This window comes from Scophthalmus maximus, chromosome 3, assembly GCF_022379125.1.
Source record: "Scophthalmus maximus strain ysfricsl-2021 chromosome 3, ASM2237912v1, whole genome shotgun sequence".
In the NCBI taxonomy this organism is placed as follows: domain Eukaryota; kingdom Metazoa; phylum Chordata; class Actinopteri; order Pleuronectiformes; family Scophthalmidae; genus Scophthalmus; species Scophthalmus maximus.
This window is the reverse complement of record NC_061517.1, coordinates 4,190,017-4,210,393: the sequence shown is the minus strand read 5'-3', so window position 1 is coordinate 4,210,393 and position 20,377 is coordinate 4,190,017. Positions and strand designations below refer to the sequence as shown.

The following is a 20,377-nucleotide window of genomic DNA, read 5'->3' as shown; positions in this document are numbered from 1 at the left end:
AAGAGAAAAAAAGGCCCTTAGGATGAGCGTTAGTCTGTGTTTTTTTTTTGCAAATGTAAGACTAGCTGGGTTATTGTTAATGTAACATTAGCTGATTAATGTAAATGTTACATTAGCTGGGTTAAGGCTAATGTTAAATTAGCTGGGTTTAGGTTAGTTTAACATTAGCTGAGTTAATATGAATGTAACATTCATTGGGTTAAAGTTACTGTAACATTAGCTGGGTTAATGTAACATTAGCTGGGTTAATGTAACATTAACTGGGTTAATGCAACATTAGCTGGGTTAAGGTTAATGTAAAATTAGCCAGGCTAATGTTTATGTCCCATTAGCTGGATGTAACAGTAGCATGGTTAATGTAACGTTATAAAGTTGCTGTTAATATAATGTTAGCCTGGTTAACGTTAATGTTGCTGGAGTCTCATTGTCCCCATTTACAAGAAAGGGCAGGATAGAGATGCTAATGTTAGCCTAAATTCTGATCGCAGTACAGGCGTCCACTCATTGGGAAAATACTTCACAGTGTGAAGTTTTTCCCCAACTAGTGTTGCAAATTAAAGTTATAGAGTATACACTCCTTGGCCTTGAAAGCAATTCTATGATTGATTGATTTAGGTAGTTAGCCGAAATGTCAGGCTAACGGTTGCAGCTGTCCGAGCAGACGCATCATCCCATTGCCTCGCATCTTTGCTCTTTTGTTTTTCGGGTTTTTGGAAAGGCTTTAAAAGAGGCACCACCTTGAAACTCTTATCATACCCAGTGTCACTTTTACTACAACCCCGTTCACACGGCCCGTTCAAGTGGAGTATGATCCAAAGCTCGACAGGCCTGCTACAGTTGCTAAGCTACGGTTGGACTGCTCCTTCCACGAGGAAGCAGTTTCCCAGACCACCGCTCAACCTCTGCATTTTTGTTGTTTTTATTTTTGTGTCTTTCAGCTGCTATGGTGTTTCATTGCAGCCTGGCTTCCAACGTATTTGTCTGTTAAACAGAAAAGAGGTGTAACAGCAGCACACTGGAGAGCCACTTTTTGGTATTGAAAGTTGAGGCATTGATAAGAGAGGAATGTGGACCCTTCTCTCGATTAAAATCACAGCGCCATGCTACCACTGAGTCTTCAGATCTTTTTTTTTTTTAAATATTGAAGCTGTTCCAGATCTCCTTCAGGAAAGAAGCTGAGTGACGGATTTCAGATGTTATCTTCACGTATGGAGAGTATTGCCAACTGAACAAAAATACACACAAAGACTCCTTCGCCACCCCGCTGACTAAAGTAGCTGAGCATCCATCATGTGCCCAGAGGCTTGACAGCATGCTAGACTTTACCCAGTACCTGGCAGGCCTATTGAATCTGAAGGTTGGCCTTGTAACACAGTTGGTAAGGCAAAGGGAATTTCTGTGGGTTTAGACTAAAGTGGCTGTATATAATTTTCTCTCCGCCCTAACCATCTGTTGATTCCGTAGAAATGAGGAGTCATCTAAATACTCAGCTCGAAGCACTGTTTGTGCTCCTGAATGTCGCAGTTAACTGTTTGATCGGAGATGGCATGGAGACACTTCTAATGGGGGGGGGGATATGCTGGTTTGAAACCGTCCTAGTTCTTCAATCTGTATCTATCACAAATCTGCCCTATGACTGTTTGGATTCCTCAGTTGAGATATACAGTTTACAGTAAGTAGCTTTACCACTAAGAGTACTTTTACACATCATGTAGGGCCGAGTTACGAGAACTGCAGCCGTTAATAGTTTTTTTTTTTATTTGATTGAATTCGACTACCAGAAGCCAATTTCAGATTTCTTTTCCTGATCTCTTTTCAGGATAATGAGATAGAATGTATCGGATTTGCTAATCAAATTTACTGCTCTTGGTTCCCCTTGATGTACTGAAGGCCTCGCTCTTCTGTTGGTCTTCATGCAGGCAGCACTTCCAGCCAAGTTCAGGCAATTATTGCTTTAAAAGGAGTAATTAAATGGCTCTTCCACTGAGCTGAGGGCCTGTGTGATTTATGTGGACCGTGAGCACATAGAGAAGACTCTTTCAGCTGTGCCAGGATGCAGAGGCCCTGTCTTCCCCAGCAGGCTCCACCTGCTGAGGCTCTATTATGACCCTGTCATGGGTACAAGGGCTGGAGATAAGGGGCACGCGGGGTCTACGAGTTTGGCACGAACACCAGACTGCAGACTACAGTAAGATTCTCTGGCACAGACATCCGTTTTTGCCTGTGGGCACATGGTTAACTCCACTCTCGTCTCTGTTGTTTCATCAGGGCTTTCCCCCTGTGCAGGAGTAATAGAAAACAAGATTTGCGGGAGATAACAGGAGCACAATTTCTTTTTCAGAAAGGACCGGCCAGACAGGCAGAGATTAGGGTCTGATCAGCCATGGGCGCTGCGTCTCTTAGAACTAGTCAGAAATATTCCTGCAACCCCGAGGTGGAGCTTGTCCGTCTGATATCACATACCTGCGCAACATATAGGCCCAGTCTCAACATTATTAACATCCCTGTCCTGCTGCAGACGTCTCCTGTGCCTGTTCAATCAAAGGCCCATTTAAAAACATTTCAAAAGAGAAAATAATATGTTGCACCTTTCTTTGCACAGCCCTATTGAGTATATCCCCTCTATCCACAGTACTTGCATTCAATGTTAAAAACACCTCAATGGAAGTTGGCATTTGAAACCAGATTGGCACTATAAAATGTGTTGGAAACAGATTTTTTTTTCCACAGGGTGGTGGAATGGCAAACATTAGCTGTTGTGCTGTCTCTCTCTACAACACCTGAACAATTTAAAAATAAGGAATAACTGTGCATTACATGTATGCAAAATACCAGTATATATTTTGCAGACATAAATGTTTCAAACATAGAAATTGTATAATAAGGGGAGTATCGCATAGTCATGGCTCATCCTGCCTTCATTCAGGATGAGCCCTGTAGGCAGAAATACTTGGAGCTGAGCTGAGGAATGAGTGCTTGATAATCAGCATACCATAAGGGTCACTTGAAAAAAAATGCAAAGGAAACAAAATAAATGATTTTATTACAACAACTTTTATTTATGTAAAAATTGAGATTTTGTCATTGCTCATTGGCTGAGACAGCAATTTTTTTCTTTGCAGTAAAGAAATGTCACCAAGGTCAGAAGGCGTGATGTAACCTCACTGGTGAAAGCTGAGTCTTAAATTATCCTCTTTCTGTTCCTTATGCCTTGAAAGGTCACAAACTGACTTGTGCTGGCTTGTCCATTAGCACAGAGATAAATCACGTACAGAGCAGACTGCAGTTAGTTTCACTGCCGTCTGCCTCGTATACCTGACGGGTTAACTTCGCTGATTAACCACCGGAGCTCGGCGTTTTTTCACACGGGCACACAGGGCCTCTTGCCTATAATTACATCTTATTATAGTAGGAAATGGATCCTTCACATCTGCTTCCAATGAATGGGCAGTTTAGCCCTCCTGCTTTCTCAAATTATTGCATAAACTCCTGGCAAACAGATGTCTTTGTAGGTGTGAGCGCACCTTCAAATTAAGGCCTGTCGTTGAATTATGAGGACAGGTGAAATTCGTCTGTCAACTGTCGGGAGGAAGATACTCCCAGACTTTGTTTATGGTTGTCAGATGAGATGTTGCCCCCTGGGATTGTTACTTGGTACGAAGCCAAATGCATCTTCCTAATTTTTCGTATGACTTATACGTGGAGTCTTATTAAAGTGAATTATATGGTAACCTCTGCAGCATGTGTTCAAAGAACGAAATGACAAAAACATCCTTTAGGGTAGTCTACAGTCCACATGGTCCTGATTACAATTGTAGCCTATTTAAAAGTCCCCCCCCCCCATGTTTTGTCAGAAAGATTGGTTCCACTAGGAATGCAGACCAATGCAAATTGTGGCGTTAAATAATGACCGCCGTTATACTTTCGGATGTTCCACGGTAATGTTTTACAGCGTAATAAGCTGGGGATGCTTCTTGCAGGTACAATAAACAATTCAAGAGCGCTATGGCATTTAACGTCACATTTAAACATACCAACATACTACAAATGCAACATACCAAATATGACAGTGAAATTAATGGAATAAGGTCGTCTGGTCAATTGACCCGCCTTTTTTTTTCAGGTCAACTGCTGCTTTTATATCTTGCTCCTGGCTAAACGTAATGGAAGCTTTTATTTTTTACAAAGCTCAGGACAAGGATCGTTAAAAAAGCCTCTGGTTCCAGGGTTAATGTCTGTGAGTGAGTGAGTGGCGGTATAATGGTTTGTGGTTCCAATTAGCTACATGGGATTATTACTCATTAGTCCAGACACAAACATAAAAGAATATTATAGGGTAATTCCATTCAGTCACTTAGGGAACGACATGTATTTAATGGCACACATGGGTCTTATTTTTTAATTTGGAATCTTTTTTGTTTGTTCATTTAATTTATTTATGTACAGTAAGTCGGTTTACACTGTAGTTGCATTTAGGTATTGCTTTGCGCTGAACATGCAGGCGGTATATTTTTGGGACTATCTCGTGGAGGAAGTGTTTAATTTAGCTTAGGGATTTTATCTGGCTCTCAAAGCGTAAGATCTAACAGGCGTGGTCCGGTCTGGGGGAATTCCTTCTCCTAAGTTTATCAGGGAATATGGGACAGCTGTCGGGCTTTCTGAAATGCTCTTGCGTCGCATTTACAGTCCAGATTTACGATTTTTTGTACCTGTTTTTAATTTCCAGATCTGGCTTAATTCATTGCCGTGTGCTAATCAAATTTAAACCAGATGTGCTTTAAATTATGATAGTTGGTGACTCATTTTATGACTCTGTTTGTTTCAGAAGGGGATAATTTGCCTCCTTGAATCAACCTGTGAATCATTACGTTTTAAACCACATCACAACCGGCTGTTTCAATCTATGCGATAGGCTGGTGAATGATGCCTGCAGGGTAACAGTCTAGACAGGAAGATTCACAGTCTAGGTGAGTTAATATATTGTACACCCACAGTAGGTTATTCTGCTGATACAGTCAATTACTGAACTCAGAAAGTCATAGCTTCTGAGCATGACTCATAGTGAAATATTTTATCTCAAATCAAACATGATAAGTATGAGCTATGATGTACGAATAACCATCAAAAGCAGTTCATTATTCATTCTGTCAGCATTTAATGAAAATGTAGGGATAAAGCTGTAAAATTAACAAATGCCCATGACTTTGTTACAACATTTGAATATTTTAGCACGTATCTATGGTACCGTGCTGGATATCAGGCCATTAACACCGTATATGATGCAGGAAAAGTCAGTGGCGTCTCAAGAGGCTCTTGTAAAGCCCCTTGTTGACCTTGGACAGAAGTAATGACGGGACTGCTGTTTATCTCCCATCCAACAGCTTTTCCCCCGACCCTTGTTCATAACCATATCTTCATCCTGCACTCTCTCCGTTTGCTTATCCAAAGTCTGCTCTGAGACTGACTTACAGTAGGTTTTGGCCGAAACTTGTTTCTAAACTTGGAGACATTGCAACAGTGCAATTAAGTTCTTGTGCGAGTGCTGAACTGTTAAAACAACAGCTGCCAAATCTTGTTAAAAATGTCAAGTGATTAATCCAAGGGAATGACTGCTTCTGTCCTACCAAATTAAACCCAATGTTGGGGGCAGTTTTTACCCCGAGTCACACAGGTAAACTAATCCTGTTTATAGGGTTGGGGCTTCTCTGACCAGCCAAAACAAAAGTGCCTTACACCTAGCGAAATCCAACCTTCACATCACTCGGATTCCCAAGATCCTTCTCCTTCAACCAGCCTCCTGGAGATAATCCGGTTCTTTGCAAATGTCCGGCCCCTTGATCCTTTGTCAAGGGGTGACAGAGGGAGTCTGAATCAAGAAGATGAGAGCCAATCAGAGTGAAGGCATTTTCTGCCGACAAAGTGGGTACCTGATCCCCTCTCACATACCAAAACCAATAATTGGCTCCAGGAATGCTCACATTTCTGTGCTTCAGGTTGTCGTTAGAGGAGTAAAGCTTTTTGGAGGGTGGTAAAGATTTGCCTTGATCCCTGGATTGGGGAAAATAAATGACTTCCTTCGCCAAACATAGGAGACAACCTGCAGGAAAGTCCCTTGTTAGGCTGAAGCTTAAGGTCACATCTCTGCTAACCAGAGTGTGGGCGGATTTGCTTCAAAACATTCTTGTCTATTTTTGGTCATTAAACATCACACTATTCTGGAAGCCAAAGTTGAATGAAGGAGAAGCGGAAAACAGTTTTTTCACGTCTTCCAAACTAAATCCCGTTCTCACAGGGTCGAGGGTGCATGTGTCTTTCTACTGTTTGAAATCTTCACACTTGAGCCACTTTTCATGTGCTGTGAAGATGTGGGTGTGCCAGCTTGCTGAGAAACAGTTGGCTGCTCCTGTTTCCACCCAGAGCTTGTTCTGAAACATGGCTTTCTTCAGTGTTTATTGGTTCTTGTCCTGGCCAAACCTCAAATGGGGAGGTGAGGGGCTCGCCAACCACAGCAGCAGACTGCCTACTGTACTGAACCCCCCGGGGATAGATCTGGAAAATGCATGTGTAGAGTTTTACACTGGGAAGAGCCTCACACAAAAGCGTCTTTGAAAGTGCCTGCCAAAGACAAAAATCAGATTACTTCACAACAACCATTGAGCGCTTGTCTGTTTTGAACATAAGCACAATAGCTGGAAGCTCTGTAAAATCTGCTGTGATTTAGCGACGTCCTTTTAAACATTGTATATGACAGGTGATAGGTTACTCCTGTCTCGTTAAAGTATCCGTTTTGATGTTTGAGATGTCGCCTCACTAGACCGTACCCCCTGTTATGTGCAGCAACCTCTCGGGCTGCAGGGCCTCTGGAGGAGGGTGTAATAACACCTGCAGCTACGCAGCCCCTGAGGTATTTTTATCTCACCAGGGAATTCCACCTCTGTTCTCCTCGTACGATCGCCCGTCTGAATGCATGGGAATCTGACATGGATTCCACGTGACCTCTCTACATTTCATTCTTTCTCGCTGACATGCTGCATTAAGTCACTGTTGGATCAGGGGCAACCTTTGAGAACTGTCGGTTTTGTTAACATGCATGCGCACCACTTTCCATAATTGAGATGAGAGCAGAGTTTTGTATCGGGATTACTTAAGGCACCAGCAGCTGCGGCAGACCTGCCTCTGGAGATTCATTTTTCCTCCTTCACTAGTCCTCCCAAGAGGTGCAGTCAGTGTACTCTTCCCAGCCTTGTTTTTTGAATGAAATCCAACAAAACAAGTGCAGATGACTCGAAAAGAATGCTGGCATTTGAAACCATAATGGCAAATTTAAAAAAAAAATGGCTTTGTATTTCTTGCTGTGGAATTCGTGGCATTGTTCTGCCAACACATACCGTATGTAATGTGACAACAGCTGAGGGCATATCATAATAGTGTTATTTGTAATCACCCATAACTGTGACCACTTCAAAAACGAGGCCTCGGCCATAGTACTTTACAATGTTTCTGTTGGACATACGGGAACTTTATCTTCGAGGGAAAGATGAGCGAGTGTACTGTCAGGGCCCAGATGGTCCACCTATAAGATGCCCTTTTCTATAGCACTGTAAGTCTTTGCGATTAATAGCTTTTAAACTTTTATATGAGATATTACTGTAGGGGCCAATTGATGTGGAGATTAACATGAAAGACTCATTTAGTCAACAACTCGATCCGTCAACCTGGGATTCGCTCCCTGACTTAGTGATTTCAACCTTAATCCGAAGGGAGGAGCATCTTTCCAAGCATTATTAGAATTTAAAAAAGTACAGCAATAGTGAATGCTGTTGTTTATGCCTGAAGACAAAAATGAGTCAGACGTCTTTTCATGCTGTACTATCAGATGATCTTCCAGTGCCAAGTGTCCGTTGTCAATGGGTTTGCGTCATGTAAATATGTCTCAGATTTCCTTCTGTCCTCGTTGACTAAGAGCACTTACCCCATGAGGTTCGCATGGATATTTTAAAATAATCGGGTTATTTGAATTGTTAAAGAGAGAAACCGTTTCATGCTTTTCTGTAGGGGCCTTGATGAAAGTTGACCTTTTCTTGTAGCCCACGGGTATTTTGTGCTCTTCTGAGGCTAGATCTGATTTCTCCTACGATGTTCTTGTTTACTCCCACTTTGACTTTCCCATGGTGCACACAGGTTAGCAAAAAACAGCTGTCAGGTAATTTCCAATGGGGAGGAAGGAGTGTGGGCTCTTGAAAGACGAGGATAACCTCTGAATACCTCTTCTCCTTCCTCCCCTTTGATGATTTAGTCAACATCAGACTACAGTGTCTTGTGCGCTGCTCAGTTCAGAACATCTGGAGAGGAGCAGGGGCATCTTTTCTGCTGCATCCCCATTGTGTTTATGTTAATGGCATAAACAGCTATGAGACAGAATATTTTCACTCTCAGAGTCCGTCACTTTCTGTGGACTTAAATCTTGGCAGAGCTAAGAGAGAGTACTATTGAAAAAATGAAGTTGTGGGAAAAATAGAAGAAAGTCTTTGATGTGCAGCTGGTGTTCCGTTCAGTTAACAGCAGGTTTTGTTGTGATGTTATAATAAGCTCAAAGTGCATCTTGGGTTACCAAACTAGGACCGTTCAAAACCCCGGGTCTGAGACGCTCAACTTGTTGGACCTGCTTTGCTTTCCAAAAGCTTCACAGTGGTATCCTGCCAAACCCCAGTTAATTGTGAGATCGCCATCCCAGATACCATGACCTTGGGAACTGGTGGAAAGTGGTTTAACCAACATGGAATTAATCCCTCCAGCCAGGACGCCTGGAAGGTTTTTCTCTTCCTGGTCAAAGGACCTAGAGACTTTTCTATTCTGTAACAAATCAACCTTCATTATTGTTAAGATGAAAATTTCATTTCTGCGCCTCAGTGGAAAGCTTTACGTACCGTGCCCTGCCACTCCAAATGTCCAGTTTGTTTCATAAATGGTTGCATAAGCTGCATACTTAGAAAGATTTCTTCTACTTAGCCTACTTTTCCCACACGGTGTAATGATGAACTAATCGCTTATGATACACAGCAGGGGGATGAGAGTTGACAGAATGGGCCAGTTATGGCCGATGATTATGTGGGACTGTGCGAGTGTGGGCCAAGTCAACAGGTGGTGTCCGATTTGTTGGTCCTGAGGCGAGAATGTGAGAGAGAGAAAATGCGGGAACAGTAAATCTACCACTTGCGCTGCCGCAAGTGGTAGCCATCAAACGACTGCTGCTGCCCCCTTTCTCAGGCTGCCGTGCCAAATCAACTCAGATAAATCTGTCGGGGAAAAACATTTTTTTTTCACATCATTTTTAACCACGCTTGCAGCATGCCTCTAAGGACGGTTATGTTAGTCTGCAATTTTGACTTGATATTTTGAGCAGTCATTCCCGACCCCCAGGGGATGAAGCCTACTGATGTACTGGAGGCGTTCGCCTGCCTTTCAAGTTTATGATTGTTTTTGGTTGTTATTGAACTTTGCTCACAATTGTTAGATGGGTTACCATTTGGTACAGATATTCATGGTCCGCAGAAGATGAATCCTAATGCCTTTGGGAATCCCCTGGATTTTCCTCAAGCAGCAACTGGCTCAACAACTATTGGATAGATTAACATTAAAATTGGTTTGGGATTCTTATCTCCCCATCAGGATATAACTTAGATGATTCCTTAACCTTTCACCAATTTCTATAACCACATACCACCACTAAGACATTTCCACCTGTCTCGCTTTATTTTCCGTGCTAACTGGCTAAAGTTCGCATGCTAACACGCTCTTTAAAAAGATGGTCAACGTGGTGAACATTGGCCGCCAAACATCAGCATGTTAGTGTTGTCATGTTAGCATGCCGCTATCAGCATTTTCGTCCAAAGTCGCTCCTCGTCCGGAGGTGCTGCTTTATTGCAGCCTGAGCTTAATATTAGGACGCCTCCGATCCCTGATCCCTTCGAGTCCATGAGGGAAGGAAAGCAGACATCTTAAATGACACAGCAGCGCTTTCAAAGGGGCTTCTTTCTGTTATAAATAAACAGGCCGGGGCGCCGGCCGAGCCGGGGCTGCTCTTCCCCTCTGGGCTGCGACCAGCCCCAGCTCCTCGCCTGTCAGCTGTCGTCTGGCGGAACTGGAGCTGGCCAACTCCGTTCCCTCCACCCGGCAGGTCACTCGCAAGAAATGTTACCGGAAACAGGCGCTATTTATAGGCCCTATGATTTACTCTCACGCTGTTTATGTTTGATGAGACATGTGGCTCAGGTGAGATTGGATACGATTTTGTTTTTCCAATTCCACTTACCATTTTGACTCTCTTTTTCCGTGTGTGCTGGGAGTTGAACATTTGAGCGCTGCCTTGTCTTCGTCAGTAGAGTATAAATGTTCACTGGGGTGTTTTTCTCACAATAAGAGCCACAGTAGTTTTTAAGGGCTAAACCTCCAGTCCAATAAATCGCCTCTCCCTACAAACCACGGAGCCCCATTAAAACAGAATAGTTTCAGTCCTTGCTCCAGTAGTAGGCTGATAACTGTGCGCTGGTTAACAAAGCATGTTCCCAGTGTTGTTGCACATGCATGCAACCGTCCACGTGTGTATGCTTAAATGCCTTAATACCTGCATGTGTAAATACAGGGGTGTGGTTTCAGCGCTTAGGTTTATTGATGGTGGGGGGCTTAAGGCTCCACCACTGGGTGAACTCTGGGCTTGATTCTAGGTGGTCTGTTGACGCAGGGTCCTGCTGGGGCCCCTGTCGGGGTGATAATTGAAATGACGGGGGCTTCTGAGGGTGTCAGCTGGGACTTCACGCCAGTGGATGTTTTGGGCTGGAATGTGTTCACGCTCTATTATCCCACCCACAGTGAAAACGAAGTACAGTCAAGCTTTTAAAAACTCTCTTTGCTTCTTGTAAAGTAGCCTGAAGAATATTTAGTTTGGGAATACCCATGCTCAGGCAGCAAAAATATAAATTCCTTTTTGTTTCTTTTAAACTTCTAAAATCTCTAAAGAAACATGAATGAAGAGACTCTTTAGACGTACTGTTCTTCATACACATTCAAAGTCTTGTGGTCCTGCTATCACCGAGGCTGAAAAAAGCCCATCAGAGAGATAGCATTTTGGCCAGCGTTGACCTCGGGTGTCTGGTTTCACACTGTGCTCGCGATCTCTGCTCCCCGTCTGGTCGTGGTGTCGCCAGGCTGTGACCTTTGGCCTGAAATACATCACGGTGACTCACCCCCAGTTTGCAAATTGTGCCATTCGGAGCTGAGTCGGACGCATGTAGAGTTCGGAAAAATGAATCAATGAATGTGTCCTCTTCTTTTTGGTTTGCGCTGACGGTTTCATTTTCTTTCTCCACGTAGCTGTTGTGCAGCAATTGCCCACCATTTGGTTCAGTGACGCTGGCCAAAGTAAACCTAAGTCTGGTCTTAAGTAGGTGTGGTAGGGCGGTCTCTGCAAGTATGTACAAGTGCACACGTGTGTACGTGGTTGGGATTTATTTGCCCGCCCTTCGTCTCCTTTGATCTCAGCAAAGCGAGAAAGAAAAAAAAATCTCAAGACAAATTACTTTTTTTTTTCTCTCTTTTTTTTTTTTTTACTTTAATTGTAGCTCAAACATCCCCTTTCACCCTGTGTTGCTGCAACACATACACAAGTCCATACAGGCTGGCTGCTTATTATTTTGCAGTGCCTCCTTTAACAGAGTGAGTTTGTGTGGCAGAGGCTGGCGACCCGGAGACGGTGCTCGCTTTCCACAGAGAGGTTTTGAATCTGGTTGCATTTCACAGGAAGAGATGGAGCCGATATGACAGCGCTAAAGACAATCTTATATGTTTTTGGTGAATTTGTTTGATCATATCAATGAGCAGTGGGTTTGAATTTCCAAGAATTGGATGCTTTTTAAAGTGAAGAGGGATTTACTTTGACCTTTACCATCGTCGATGTTTACACATCAAAATCTGTTTACAGGTCTTGTGGAGTACTGCTGCAAATGTGGAAAAAAAATAATGAATGAACGCCTTATGTGGCTCCAGAGGGAGCATTCAGATGATGTCATTTGAGGTAGCGTTGGTCGGTGCTGAAGGCTACTAGTTTGAAAATGAAAAAGAAAAGAAAAAAGATCTGAGTGTGTAGAGTTGGAAAGAAGTCGGCTTACCAGACCTCTGCATCTCCAGACAACGTTTACCACTACCAGCGTGGCACGCCCAGAACTCCTACCAAGCATGTTGGTGGTGAAGTTGCATTATGGGTAGCAAAGGCATCAGGTTTTCATGAGAGAGAGATTTCTGGATCTTCTGCTGCTATTTGGCATTATACTCTTTTAACATCTTGTCCATTTCACTCTGCTACATCACCCTGCAGTGGCAGGATATATCTGAAAAGACATCACGAATGTCGAGAGGGCAAAGAGCTCCAGTGCCTATTTCCAGTGTTAGACCAAGCTTATTGTGAAATGTATGGCATGGCGGTTGTGTGGGAGAGAGAATAAATGACCTGGGGGGAAGATGGCAAGGCAGGCGTTCCAAGCATTTGTTCAAAAATGCGGACTTATCCTTCACTTTTTTTGTACTCCCTGGCCCCCCCCTTCCCTTCCCTTCCCTTCCCTTCCCTCCTCTCCTACAAGTCCCCTTGTCTGAGAAAATCCGGTGTGTTTGTTGCACCCGCCGGTATTAGTCATGGAAACACTCCGAGAGAAGACAATCTGTGCACGTTGTCAAAGAGTGTTTGTCTTTTGAATGAGGAGCCTCCTTCCACTTCCTCCCAGGCCAATCACTTTGGATTAAACCCCCGTAGAAATGTCAAAGAGCTGCAGAGAGCAGGAGCGCCTCACTCATCGGGCTCTTTATGCAGCAGGGGCCCAGGCAGAGGGTTATGGTGTCAGAAGTGGCAGTTTGTCAGCTCAGCCACCGCTCCAAGCAAGGGTTAAACACATGGAAAAACTCAAACATTCTCAAAGATTTCCTGTTGCCACTGCTTTTGTTGTCAAAAAGAATCTCGGGGACGTCTGCCTCTCTTGCACTTGCCGGTATCTTTTCTCTTCAGCTTCCCTCCTTCTCTTTCATCACTCTTTCTCAACACATGGCCAAGTATGTTGCAAAACCCTCTCCATATGTGCAGACCACCATGTGTGTGTGTAAAACATGTTGTGGTACCAGCTTGAACTTTGTTTAACTCTCTCAAAAAGGAGGATTGATAGATGCAGTTTGGGATACCATACATCCGTATCCTCGTGAGAGGCTTTAGGGATCTTAATCTCTCTCTCTAATTTATTTTTACATTATCAAGGTGCTGTAACAGACCTGATTTAATGCAACGCTGTTGCGACCCTTGCACGTACTCCACAGTGGGTCAAGTGAAAGGAGTGCTGGGGTTCGGCAGCTGAGGCGTCACGGGTGCCTGGTAGCGCACGGTGGACTCCTTCTTTTCAGCCTACTCTACCTAAAGAGAAGAGTATGTGTCAAGCTTTCATCCACTTAATGCGCTGTGCAGTTTACATTCCATTCCTGTTTAGTACATGCTGCTACTTCAAGTGTAAGCACACATTGTTAGTGTGAAAGAAGTAGCATAAAAAGAGAGCAGAGGGAGGTTAGGGAGGGATGGAAGGTCAAGGGGGGCTGGGAATTCATCTTGTCAAGGTTTTCTGTGTAGCTGCCTGTCTACTGCTTGCATGAAAGGTCACGACATGCTATTTGAATCAATTGATTGGTATGAGCAATACGGCGTGCCGCCTTCTCAGCTCTCATCTTTCTGTGTTTGCCCATCACACGCTCTGGTGGAGACAAATGCAGGCAGGTTGTCTGAGCTCAGGAGATGCTTTAAATGCTAAAACCTTTGCTGCCGCTATCAGGAAATCGCGCCGCATTGTTTTCATGAGAGAAAGCGTCGCTCCTGCGGGTCTAATATGAGCCTGGTCCAGTTTTGTAAGTTTCTGTAACACACTGGCCATGCCTTTCAAGATGTTTCTCACAGATTGTCCAGCAGCTGCATCTGTGGGCTTGTTAGCAGAGTGGGCGAATCAAGTCCCCGTGCAGAAATTCTTCTCACGCTGCCTCTGACAGGCTCTGGCTGTCACAGAGATGTAACCGGGATGGGAATGCCAAAGTGTGGGTGTATGTTTGCATGTGCTACCACAAGTCAGTGCATTGGTGCAGACTCAAATTTGTATGCCAGAATCACTGGTACCCAACAGTACCATGTTGGATGTTTTAATACATATTGATTAAATCTGCTAACAACGAGCATACTATAGTGCTCAAATGTAACTTAACCCTTTATCGATGTTAAGAGAATGTGCACCTTCAACTAAAATCTAAAATGAAAGCTGCATAAGCTGGTTTGTGACTGTCAGCACAGCATCCTCTGTGCTTCTGTTAATCTTGAAGGCAAACTGGAATGCGTTTAGGATTCTGACCATGTTTATTGGAATCACAGAACAAGTCAGTGAGGTTGACTTCTGTGTATAAATATTTACTGGTTAACAACTGAACCCTATGGTACAGTGGAATAAGTTCCACCAGGCAACACTTCTTAATGGTATCCATCAATTCCTTGTTGGTTTGGATCTCTTCATGGCACTTGTTGAAACTACAGATTATTACAGATCACTAGATGTTTTAACTTTTCATCTTCTTCAAATTGTAGGTTGAGGAATAAACTCTCTCGGAACCTCAAAAGCGGTAGAGGATAAAGGATGGTTCTTAAAGGATTGACTCTTATCAAATCATGAACTGGGCTAAAAAAAAAAATCTGTGCAGTATTTACACTGTAGTTTCCAAGCAAGCACCAGGGAAGGAGGATGGTGAATATAGAATGCCACATTAGCCACTAAAACATTATCGCAGTTGTGATGTTAAAATGTTACGTTGACTTTTATCCCAGAGATTCAGTTAACATGTATGAAACAGTTGTTCTTCTGGCCTTACAAATAAAAGCTGTGATGGATCTGGAATGTTTTAATAACTGTATTATCCACTTTGGGAAACAAAGAAGCATGAAAATCTAATTGATTGTTTATGGCCAGTGAAGATGTAGATGTAGTGGAGCCAGCAGTTGTGTGGAGATGGAGTTGACAGCAGGTCTCCAGCTGCAAGACTCAACGAAAGCTGATGTTCGTACCGTTAACGGATATTGGCTCAGTTTTTTTCAGTCCAACCAATCATTTTTTCCCCAGAACGTTCGGCTTCTGTCCTGTTGCGTATAAACAACTGTCCGTGGACCAAAGTGCAGTTATTTTCCCCGGTCCCCTCCAAGTCTTCTGTAAGTGTCACCTGTCTCTCATTATCCATGGATACTCTTGTGCCCTTTTTGTAGAGCCACCGATACTTCGTCTAACAGGGCAAACACTGTGCATTGTAGGCAGAGTAATTCATAAGTAAACAATGGAATTCCTTTCGACTGGAATGCGTGTGCTCATGTGTGTGTCTCTGTTGCATGCGTGTATGATACTTGTGTGTATGTGCTTGCCTGCTTTTCTTCAAGCATATACCTGGCTGCCACATGTCCTGGAAATTGCAACAAGTTACTGGAGCGAGGAGAGCTGGTGTCCTCTGGCTGGGGTGGAGATCAAAGAAACACAGCGTCGGTCAAGACCTTTATCTCTAGGGAGAGATAACTTTAACACCAGAGACGTGTCTCAACTCCGAGACCGAGAGTAAAGGTCGCTCTGGCTTTTTGAACCTGGAGCGCTGTAGCATAGTGAGAAAGCCAATTCATATGTAGTTCCCAACTCCCCTGAAGATGAGGCCAGATTGACATTCCAAACAAGTGCAGCTGAACATGTCAGCCTCAAGATCGAGTGCAAATATGGACTCGAGCCACCAAAGGCTGGTCAGTAGGTTTGAGGAGGTTTTTGCCCCAGATGGCATCCAGTGTGACCAGATGATACCACATCCCAAAGGAGTGGGAAGCAGGAGATGATCACACCGATGGTTGGCTGCTCGGCACAACTGAAAAGAATCTGGTTAGTCAGCAGTTTCCTTTTGAAAAAGGCCCGGGATTGTTGTTGTAAGGGTGTTCAGGCAGGGGAGAGAGGATTTGGGGGGATAGATCGAGTTATTTATTAGCTGGAGCCGTTTAAATGGGAAAACTACCATGACAGAGATTTGTGGAAATAGGAACTGGCGGGCCATGCCAACTGGAAATGCCAGGGGTGGCATCCTGCCAGGGTCATAACTAAACTTATAGCAGGAGTCTGGGCAGTCCGGCATGTTGAGATGGTGAGAGCAGAGATAAAAAAATAAAAAACACCCACACTTTGCTCCCTTTGGTCTGGCACAGTAAACTTTATCAAGATGATCAGATAAGAAAGTGGGGGGCTAAGCTTTGTGTCTCCTCATTGAGAGAACACACGGGTCTGTTGGATGTACCACAAGTAGAGGCGGTTCCTTTTATTTGTTTTATCAAACTATGACTAGTTTTGTCAAGAATTTCCTTCCTGGAATGTCGTGATAGATCTACACTTATTGAATCCTTTCATACATCTTTGCTCCAAACCATAGACTGTTCATAAAATGGATGTAGTCAACGGTAACCAGGGTGCTTGACCAGCAGAGGGCGACTCCACTGGTTGCAAAAAGAAGGTCAGTTTCTATAGAAGTCTATGAGAAAATGACTCTACTTCCCACTTGATTTTATAACGTCAGTAAACATTTTCCTGAGGAGTTTATTGTTCAATCTCTAGTTCATTTAGTAAATTTTGGTCCATTTAGAGTCAAACAGAAGATAAATCACGGTATGCTTTGGCGCGTGGATACAACGTGATCGACATCTAGTACCATCCATGTGTGCTGCGTTGTAATGGGCATTATACTGCCTATAGTTGCTTTTGCCCATACCAAAACAACACTTTTCATCATTGAAGACTTTGGTAAAGACACATGTCTCTCCGGAGCCAATCCAAGTTGATACTGGACAAGAGGCCAGGGTTCTCAACACAATCAGCCGTATAAATAACCTTTTCCTAACTATGCCAATGCCGACTTACTTGACATTTTTCAGTACTTGGTGGCACGGACACATTTGGATATCGATGTGTGATTTTTTTTTTTCCCCTTCTGAGCGGTGTCGGGCCCAAAGGCACTGCAGTTTCAGTTTCTCTCGCTCACACCCCTGTCATTGTTCCATTCATATAACATGCTGAATGACACGGAGATCACAGTCTGATGTTGAAGGAACCCGCCCTTTGAAATGCTGCACTCAATCTGAGGTGATTTTTGCTGCGGCTGGAGGTGACATAATGTTTCCATGATAGAATCCTTCCTCTGAGTGAGGAGCTGTCGTGCAGTCGTGGTGTGCTGGATTTCTTTTCTTTTCTTGCAGTTACCCGAGGGTAGGTGGGGTGGGGTGTTTAAAAATGACTTAAAGAGATTTGCGTCACTCTGATCTGAGCGCGGCTGCTTTGCCTGGATTTCAGAGATTTGTTCAGTGTTTGCGTGCTCGCATGTACTATTCATAATGTGGGTCATTGCAGTCAGCTGTTGCCACCTTCCACCAGTTATGTTGGAAATACACACAATAGCCAAAAAGTAACGATTCCTTTTGACGATTCGAGCGGTGACAAAAGCGTTGAGCCCTGAATGTGAGCTCTTGAGTGGCCGTCAAAGAGATAATAAATGGCAAAAGTAAACACACCACAATGCCCCCGTTTCCCGTCTCGGCTTTTGTTTTCCCTCCTCCCTTCCAGGGTCCATGTATGGCGCTGGGTGTAACCTTTTCCCCCGGCGAGACTTCAACCCCTATAAATCTCTGTGTTTGCTGCAGGTGACGCAGGCCTCCAAGGTGTGGGGAGAGGTCCCTCTGCCCGAGGACCTGGAGGCGGAGAAAGACGTGCAGGCGTCACGGAGCTTGCTGGACGACGACGAGGACTTTGCTGCCGACGAAGCGTCAGGAGGTGGGGTTGACAGAGGATGTGTGACCGCAAACCACAGCAACAGCTGCCCTTAATTCGTGGGAACTGTCTTTCCTTTTTTTTCTCCCCCGTGATGCATTCCTTAGACCGTTAACACATCCCACAATGCACAACAGGCGAATGTTGCATATTTTGATGACATCCTCCATATGAACCCTGTTTGGCAGGATTCACGCTTTTCAAGGGGGGGATTTATCCCTCCTGCAGATTGCACACTCGACTTGGTCACATGAGTGAATAACGCATGGTGTGCCCTTGACACTTCTGTTTCTCTCTCTCTCCGAAGATCCCAGCGGAGAGGATGATGGAAGCACGCCGTGGCCTCCAGTCAGCGAGAGCACAAGTAAGAGACCGGCAGATCTAATTCCGGTGACAGATTTTATTTATGTGTGGAAGATCTCGTTCAGCCCGATAAAGCTCCCCCATGTGCGAGTCGAGTGAATGTACAGTATGCAGCAACGTGTGTGTGTGTGTGTGTGTGTGTGTGTGTGTGTGTGTGTGTCTTTCCCTGAATGATGATGCCTTTGCATCCTGCTACAACCGCCCTCACCCCTCCCTCCTCACCAACTCTGGTCATAACACAAGGCCTCGGCGTTGTCGTTGAGACATAAACATCTTCTCTCCTCTTTCATCCTTTTAACCGGTGGCGGAGATGACAGGACTATGAGATACACGAAAGCCCGCCGAACAATGAAAAGCGGCAGCGGAGCGCCTCTGTTTTGCATTCCGATCACAACTGCACTTTTCCCCCCCACCAGCCCCCCTTATTTTTATGTAGACCTGAAAGGTATATTTATATGCAGGGACCCCACTATATCACATCGCACCGCAGCAGCGGAAAGTAGATAACGTATTAAAACTTTGCATGATGGATCTAACTCTTTAATCATGCCTGTGGTTCTGCTGCTGCGCGTTACGCTTCTGTTCTCGGCGCATTTTTCTCGTGTTCGCCACCTCCGCATTTCTCTTCACAGCCAAAACAACCTAAGAGATTCTTTCAGTTAACTTTTCACTGAATACTGGATTTCTGCAAGGCCTCAGCCACCAAGGATGCCCTTAGAAATAACGACTGGAAACGCTTTATTTGGACAGAACCAGTGATAATTCTCTCACGGGATGTATGTGTGACACATAAGGATAAAGGATGGCTCGACATTTTTTGCCTCTTAAAACAATATTGATATACCTGCATACACACTGCATGTCCACACTTGTCTCCAAGAGAATCTTTCATATAGTGAGAGTACTGCTAAAGCACAAACTTGAAAAAAAAAAGTGAACTCATCTTTTAACAGGAGTCCAAAATTAGATACAACATAGATTGCAATTGTTTATGGCAAAAACATAAACAATGACCTACTTTTATGGAAATTAAATGTATTTTTAACAGCATTTATACTACCACCCCCCCCCCTTTCGAAAACTCATTTAGCAAAGCAGTTATTTGTTAACAATCCAAACAGATCAGATCATTTCCGTCCTTGTGAGAGACGAGGGGCCGGCTGCGGCGTCTTAGTGTGTCCTGGGTGTCAGGCGCTGGCACTCGACAGGTTGGTGGAGCTCATTACATCATGGCCGAGTAATTGTTTTGGTGGCAGCATTGCGAGCGGACATCAGAGCTGAGGAACACTGTATAGCATGTGCCCCGCTCACGGAAATAGCACTGCTGCGGGGCCTGGCCGTGGGACAGATGACGTTAACGCGTGTGACCGAATGTGACTGTGATGCATTAGGTCAGAAAGGTTGGACTGTTTTTTTTTAATCAGTGCAACAATGAAGACAATGTTTAAAGTGGATATTTTCTTCTTCTTCTTCTTCTTCTTCTTCTTCAGATACAATTGCGCTAAAATAATATAAAAGCCAGATTTTAATGTGTTGACAGCACAGGATTTAAAAAAAAATATTATGTGATGATGTGCTCCCATTTTGTGGTGTGACACGAGCCAACAAACAGGCCCCGTTACTTTGGTTTATTGCCGCCGTTTCCATAAACTTCTCATCCTCTGTAACCACGTAAAGGTCAATGTTGATTTTTATGTGGCAATTAAACAGGAGGCTGAGATTATTAGTAGTTAATAGTAGTCTCTTTAATATATTGCCTTATCTCCAAGGCGGCCAGACATTTTTGCATTCTTCCCAGTATAATCACGGTGCTACGTCTGGAGGAGACTGGGTTTTTTTTCCCGTATATAGATCTGAGCATGACAGCGATGGGAAGGAAATTCTGTTTCCTGTGCTGAATGCTGAATACTTTGCTGAGTGTCTCTGTCCTGTTGGTTGTCCAGACCATTCGCCAGAGCCTTGGCCTTCCTTCCCCTCCAACGCCGCCATAAAGCGGGAGACCGAGGTGCAACAGTTGCCTCCACTAGACCCGGTATCCTGTTGTGTTACTATTTGCCGACGGGCAAGGAATTCCCATTTCCTTCTGTCTCCGCCTCACACATTGACGATGTGGAAAAAAG

The 20,377-nt window shown here is 44.1% G+C and overlaps 1 protein-coding gene across 11 annotated transcripts in view; it reads left to right on the top strand.

Moving 5' to 3' along the window:
• The window catches only part of hspg2 (heparan sulfate proteoglycan 2), an 85,245-nt gene that overhangs the window by 8,575 nt on the left and 56,293 nt on the right, over window positions 1-20,377 (top strand). For all 11 annotated transcript variants that reach the window (XM_047331291.1, XM_047331288.1, XM_047331294.1 and 8 more), the window contains exons 2-3: window positions 17,768-17,897; window positions 18,202-18,258. In XM_047331291.1, coding sequence (XP_047187247.1) covers window positions 17,768-17,897; window positions 18,202-18,258 — 187 coding nt within the window. The remainder of the gene's footprint in view (window positions 1-17,767; window positions 17,898-18,201; window positions 18,259-20,377) is intronic.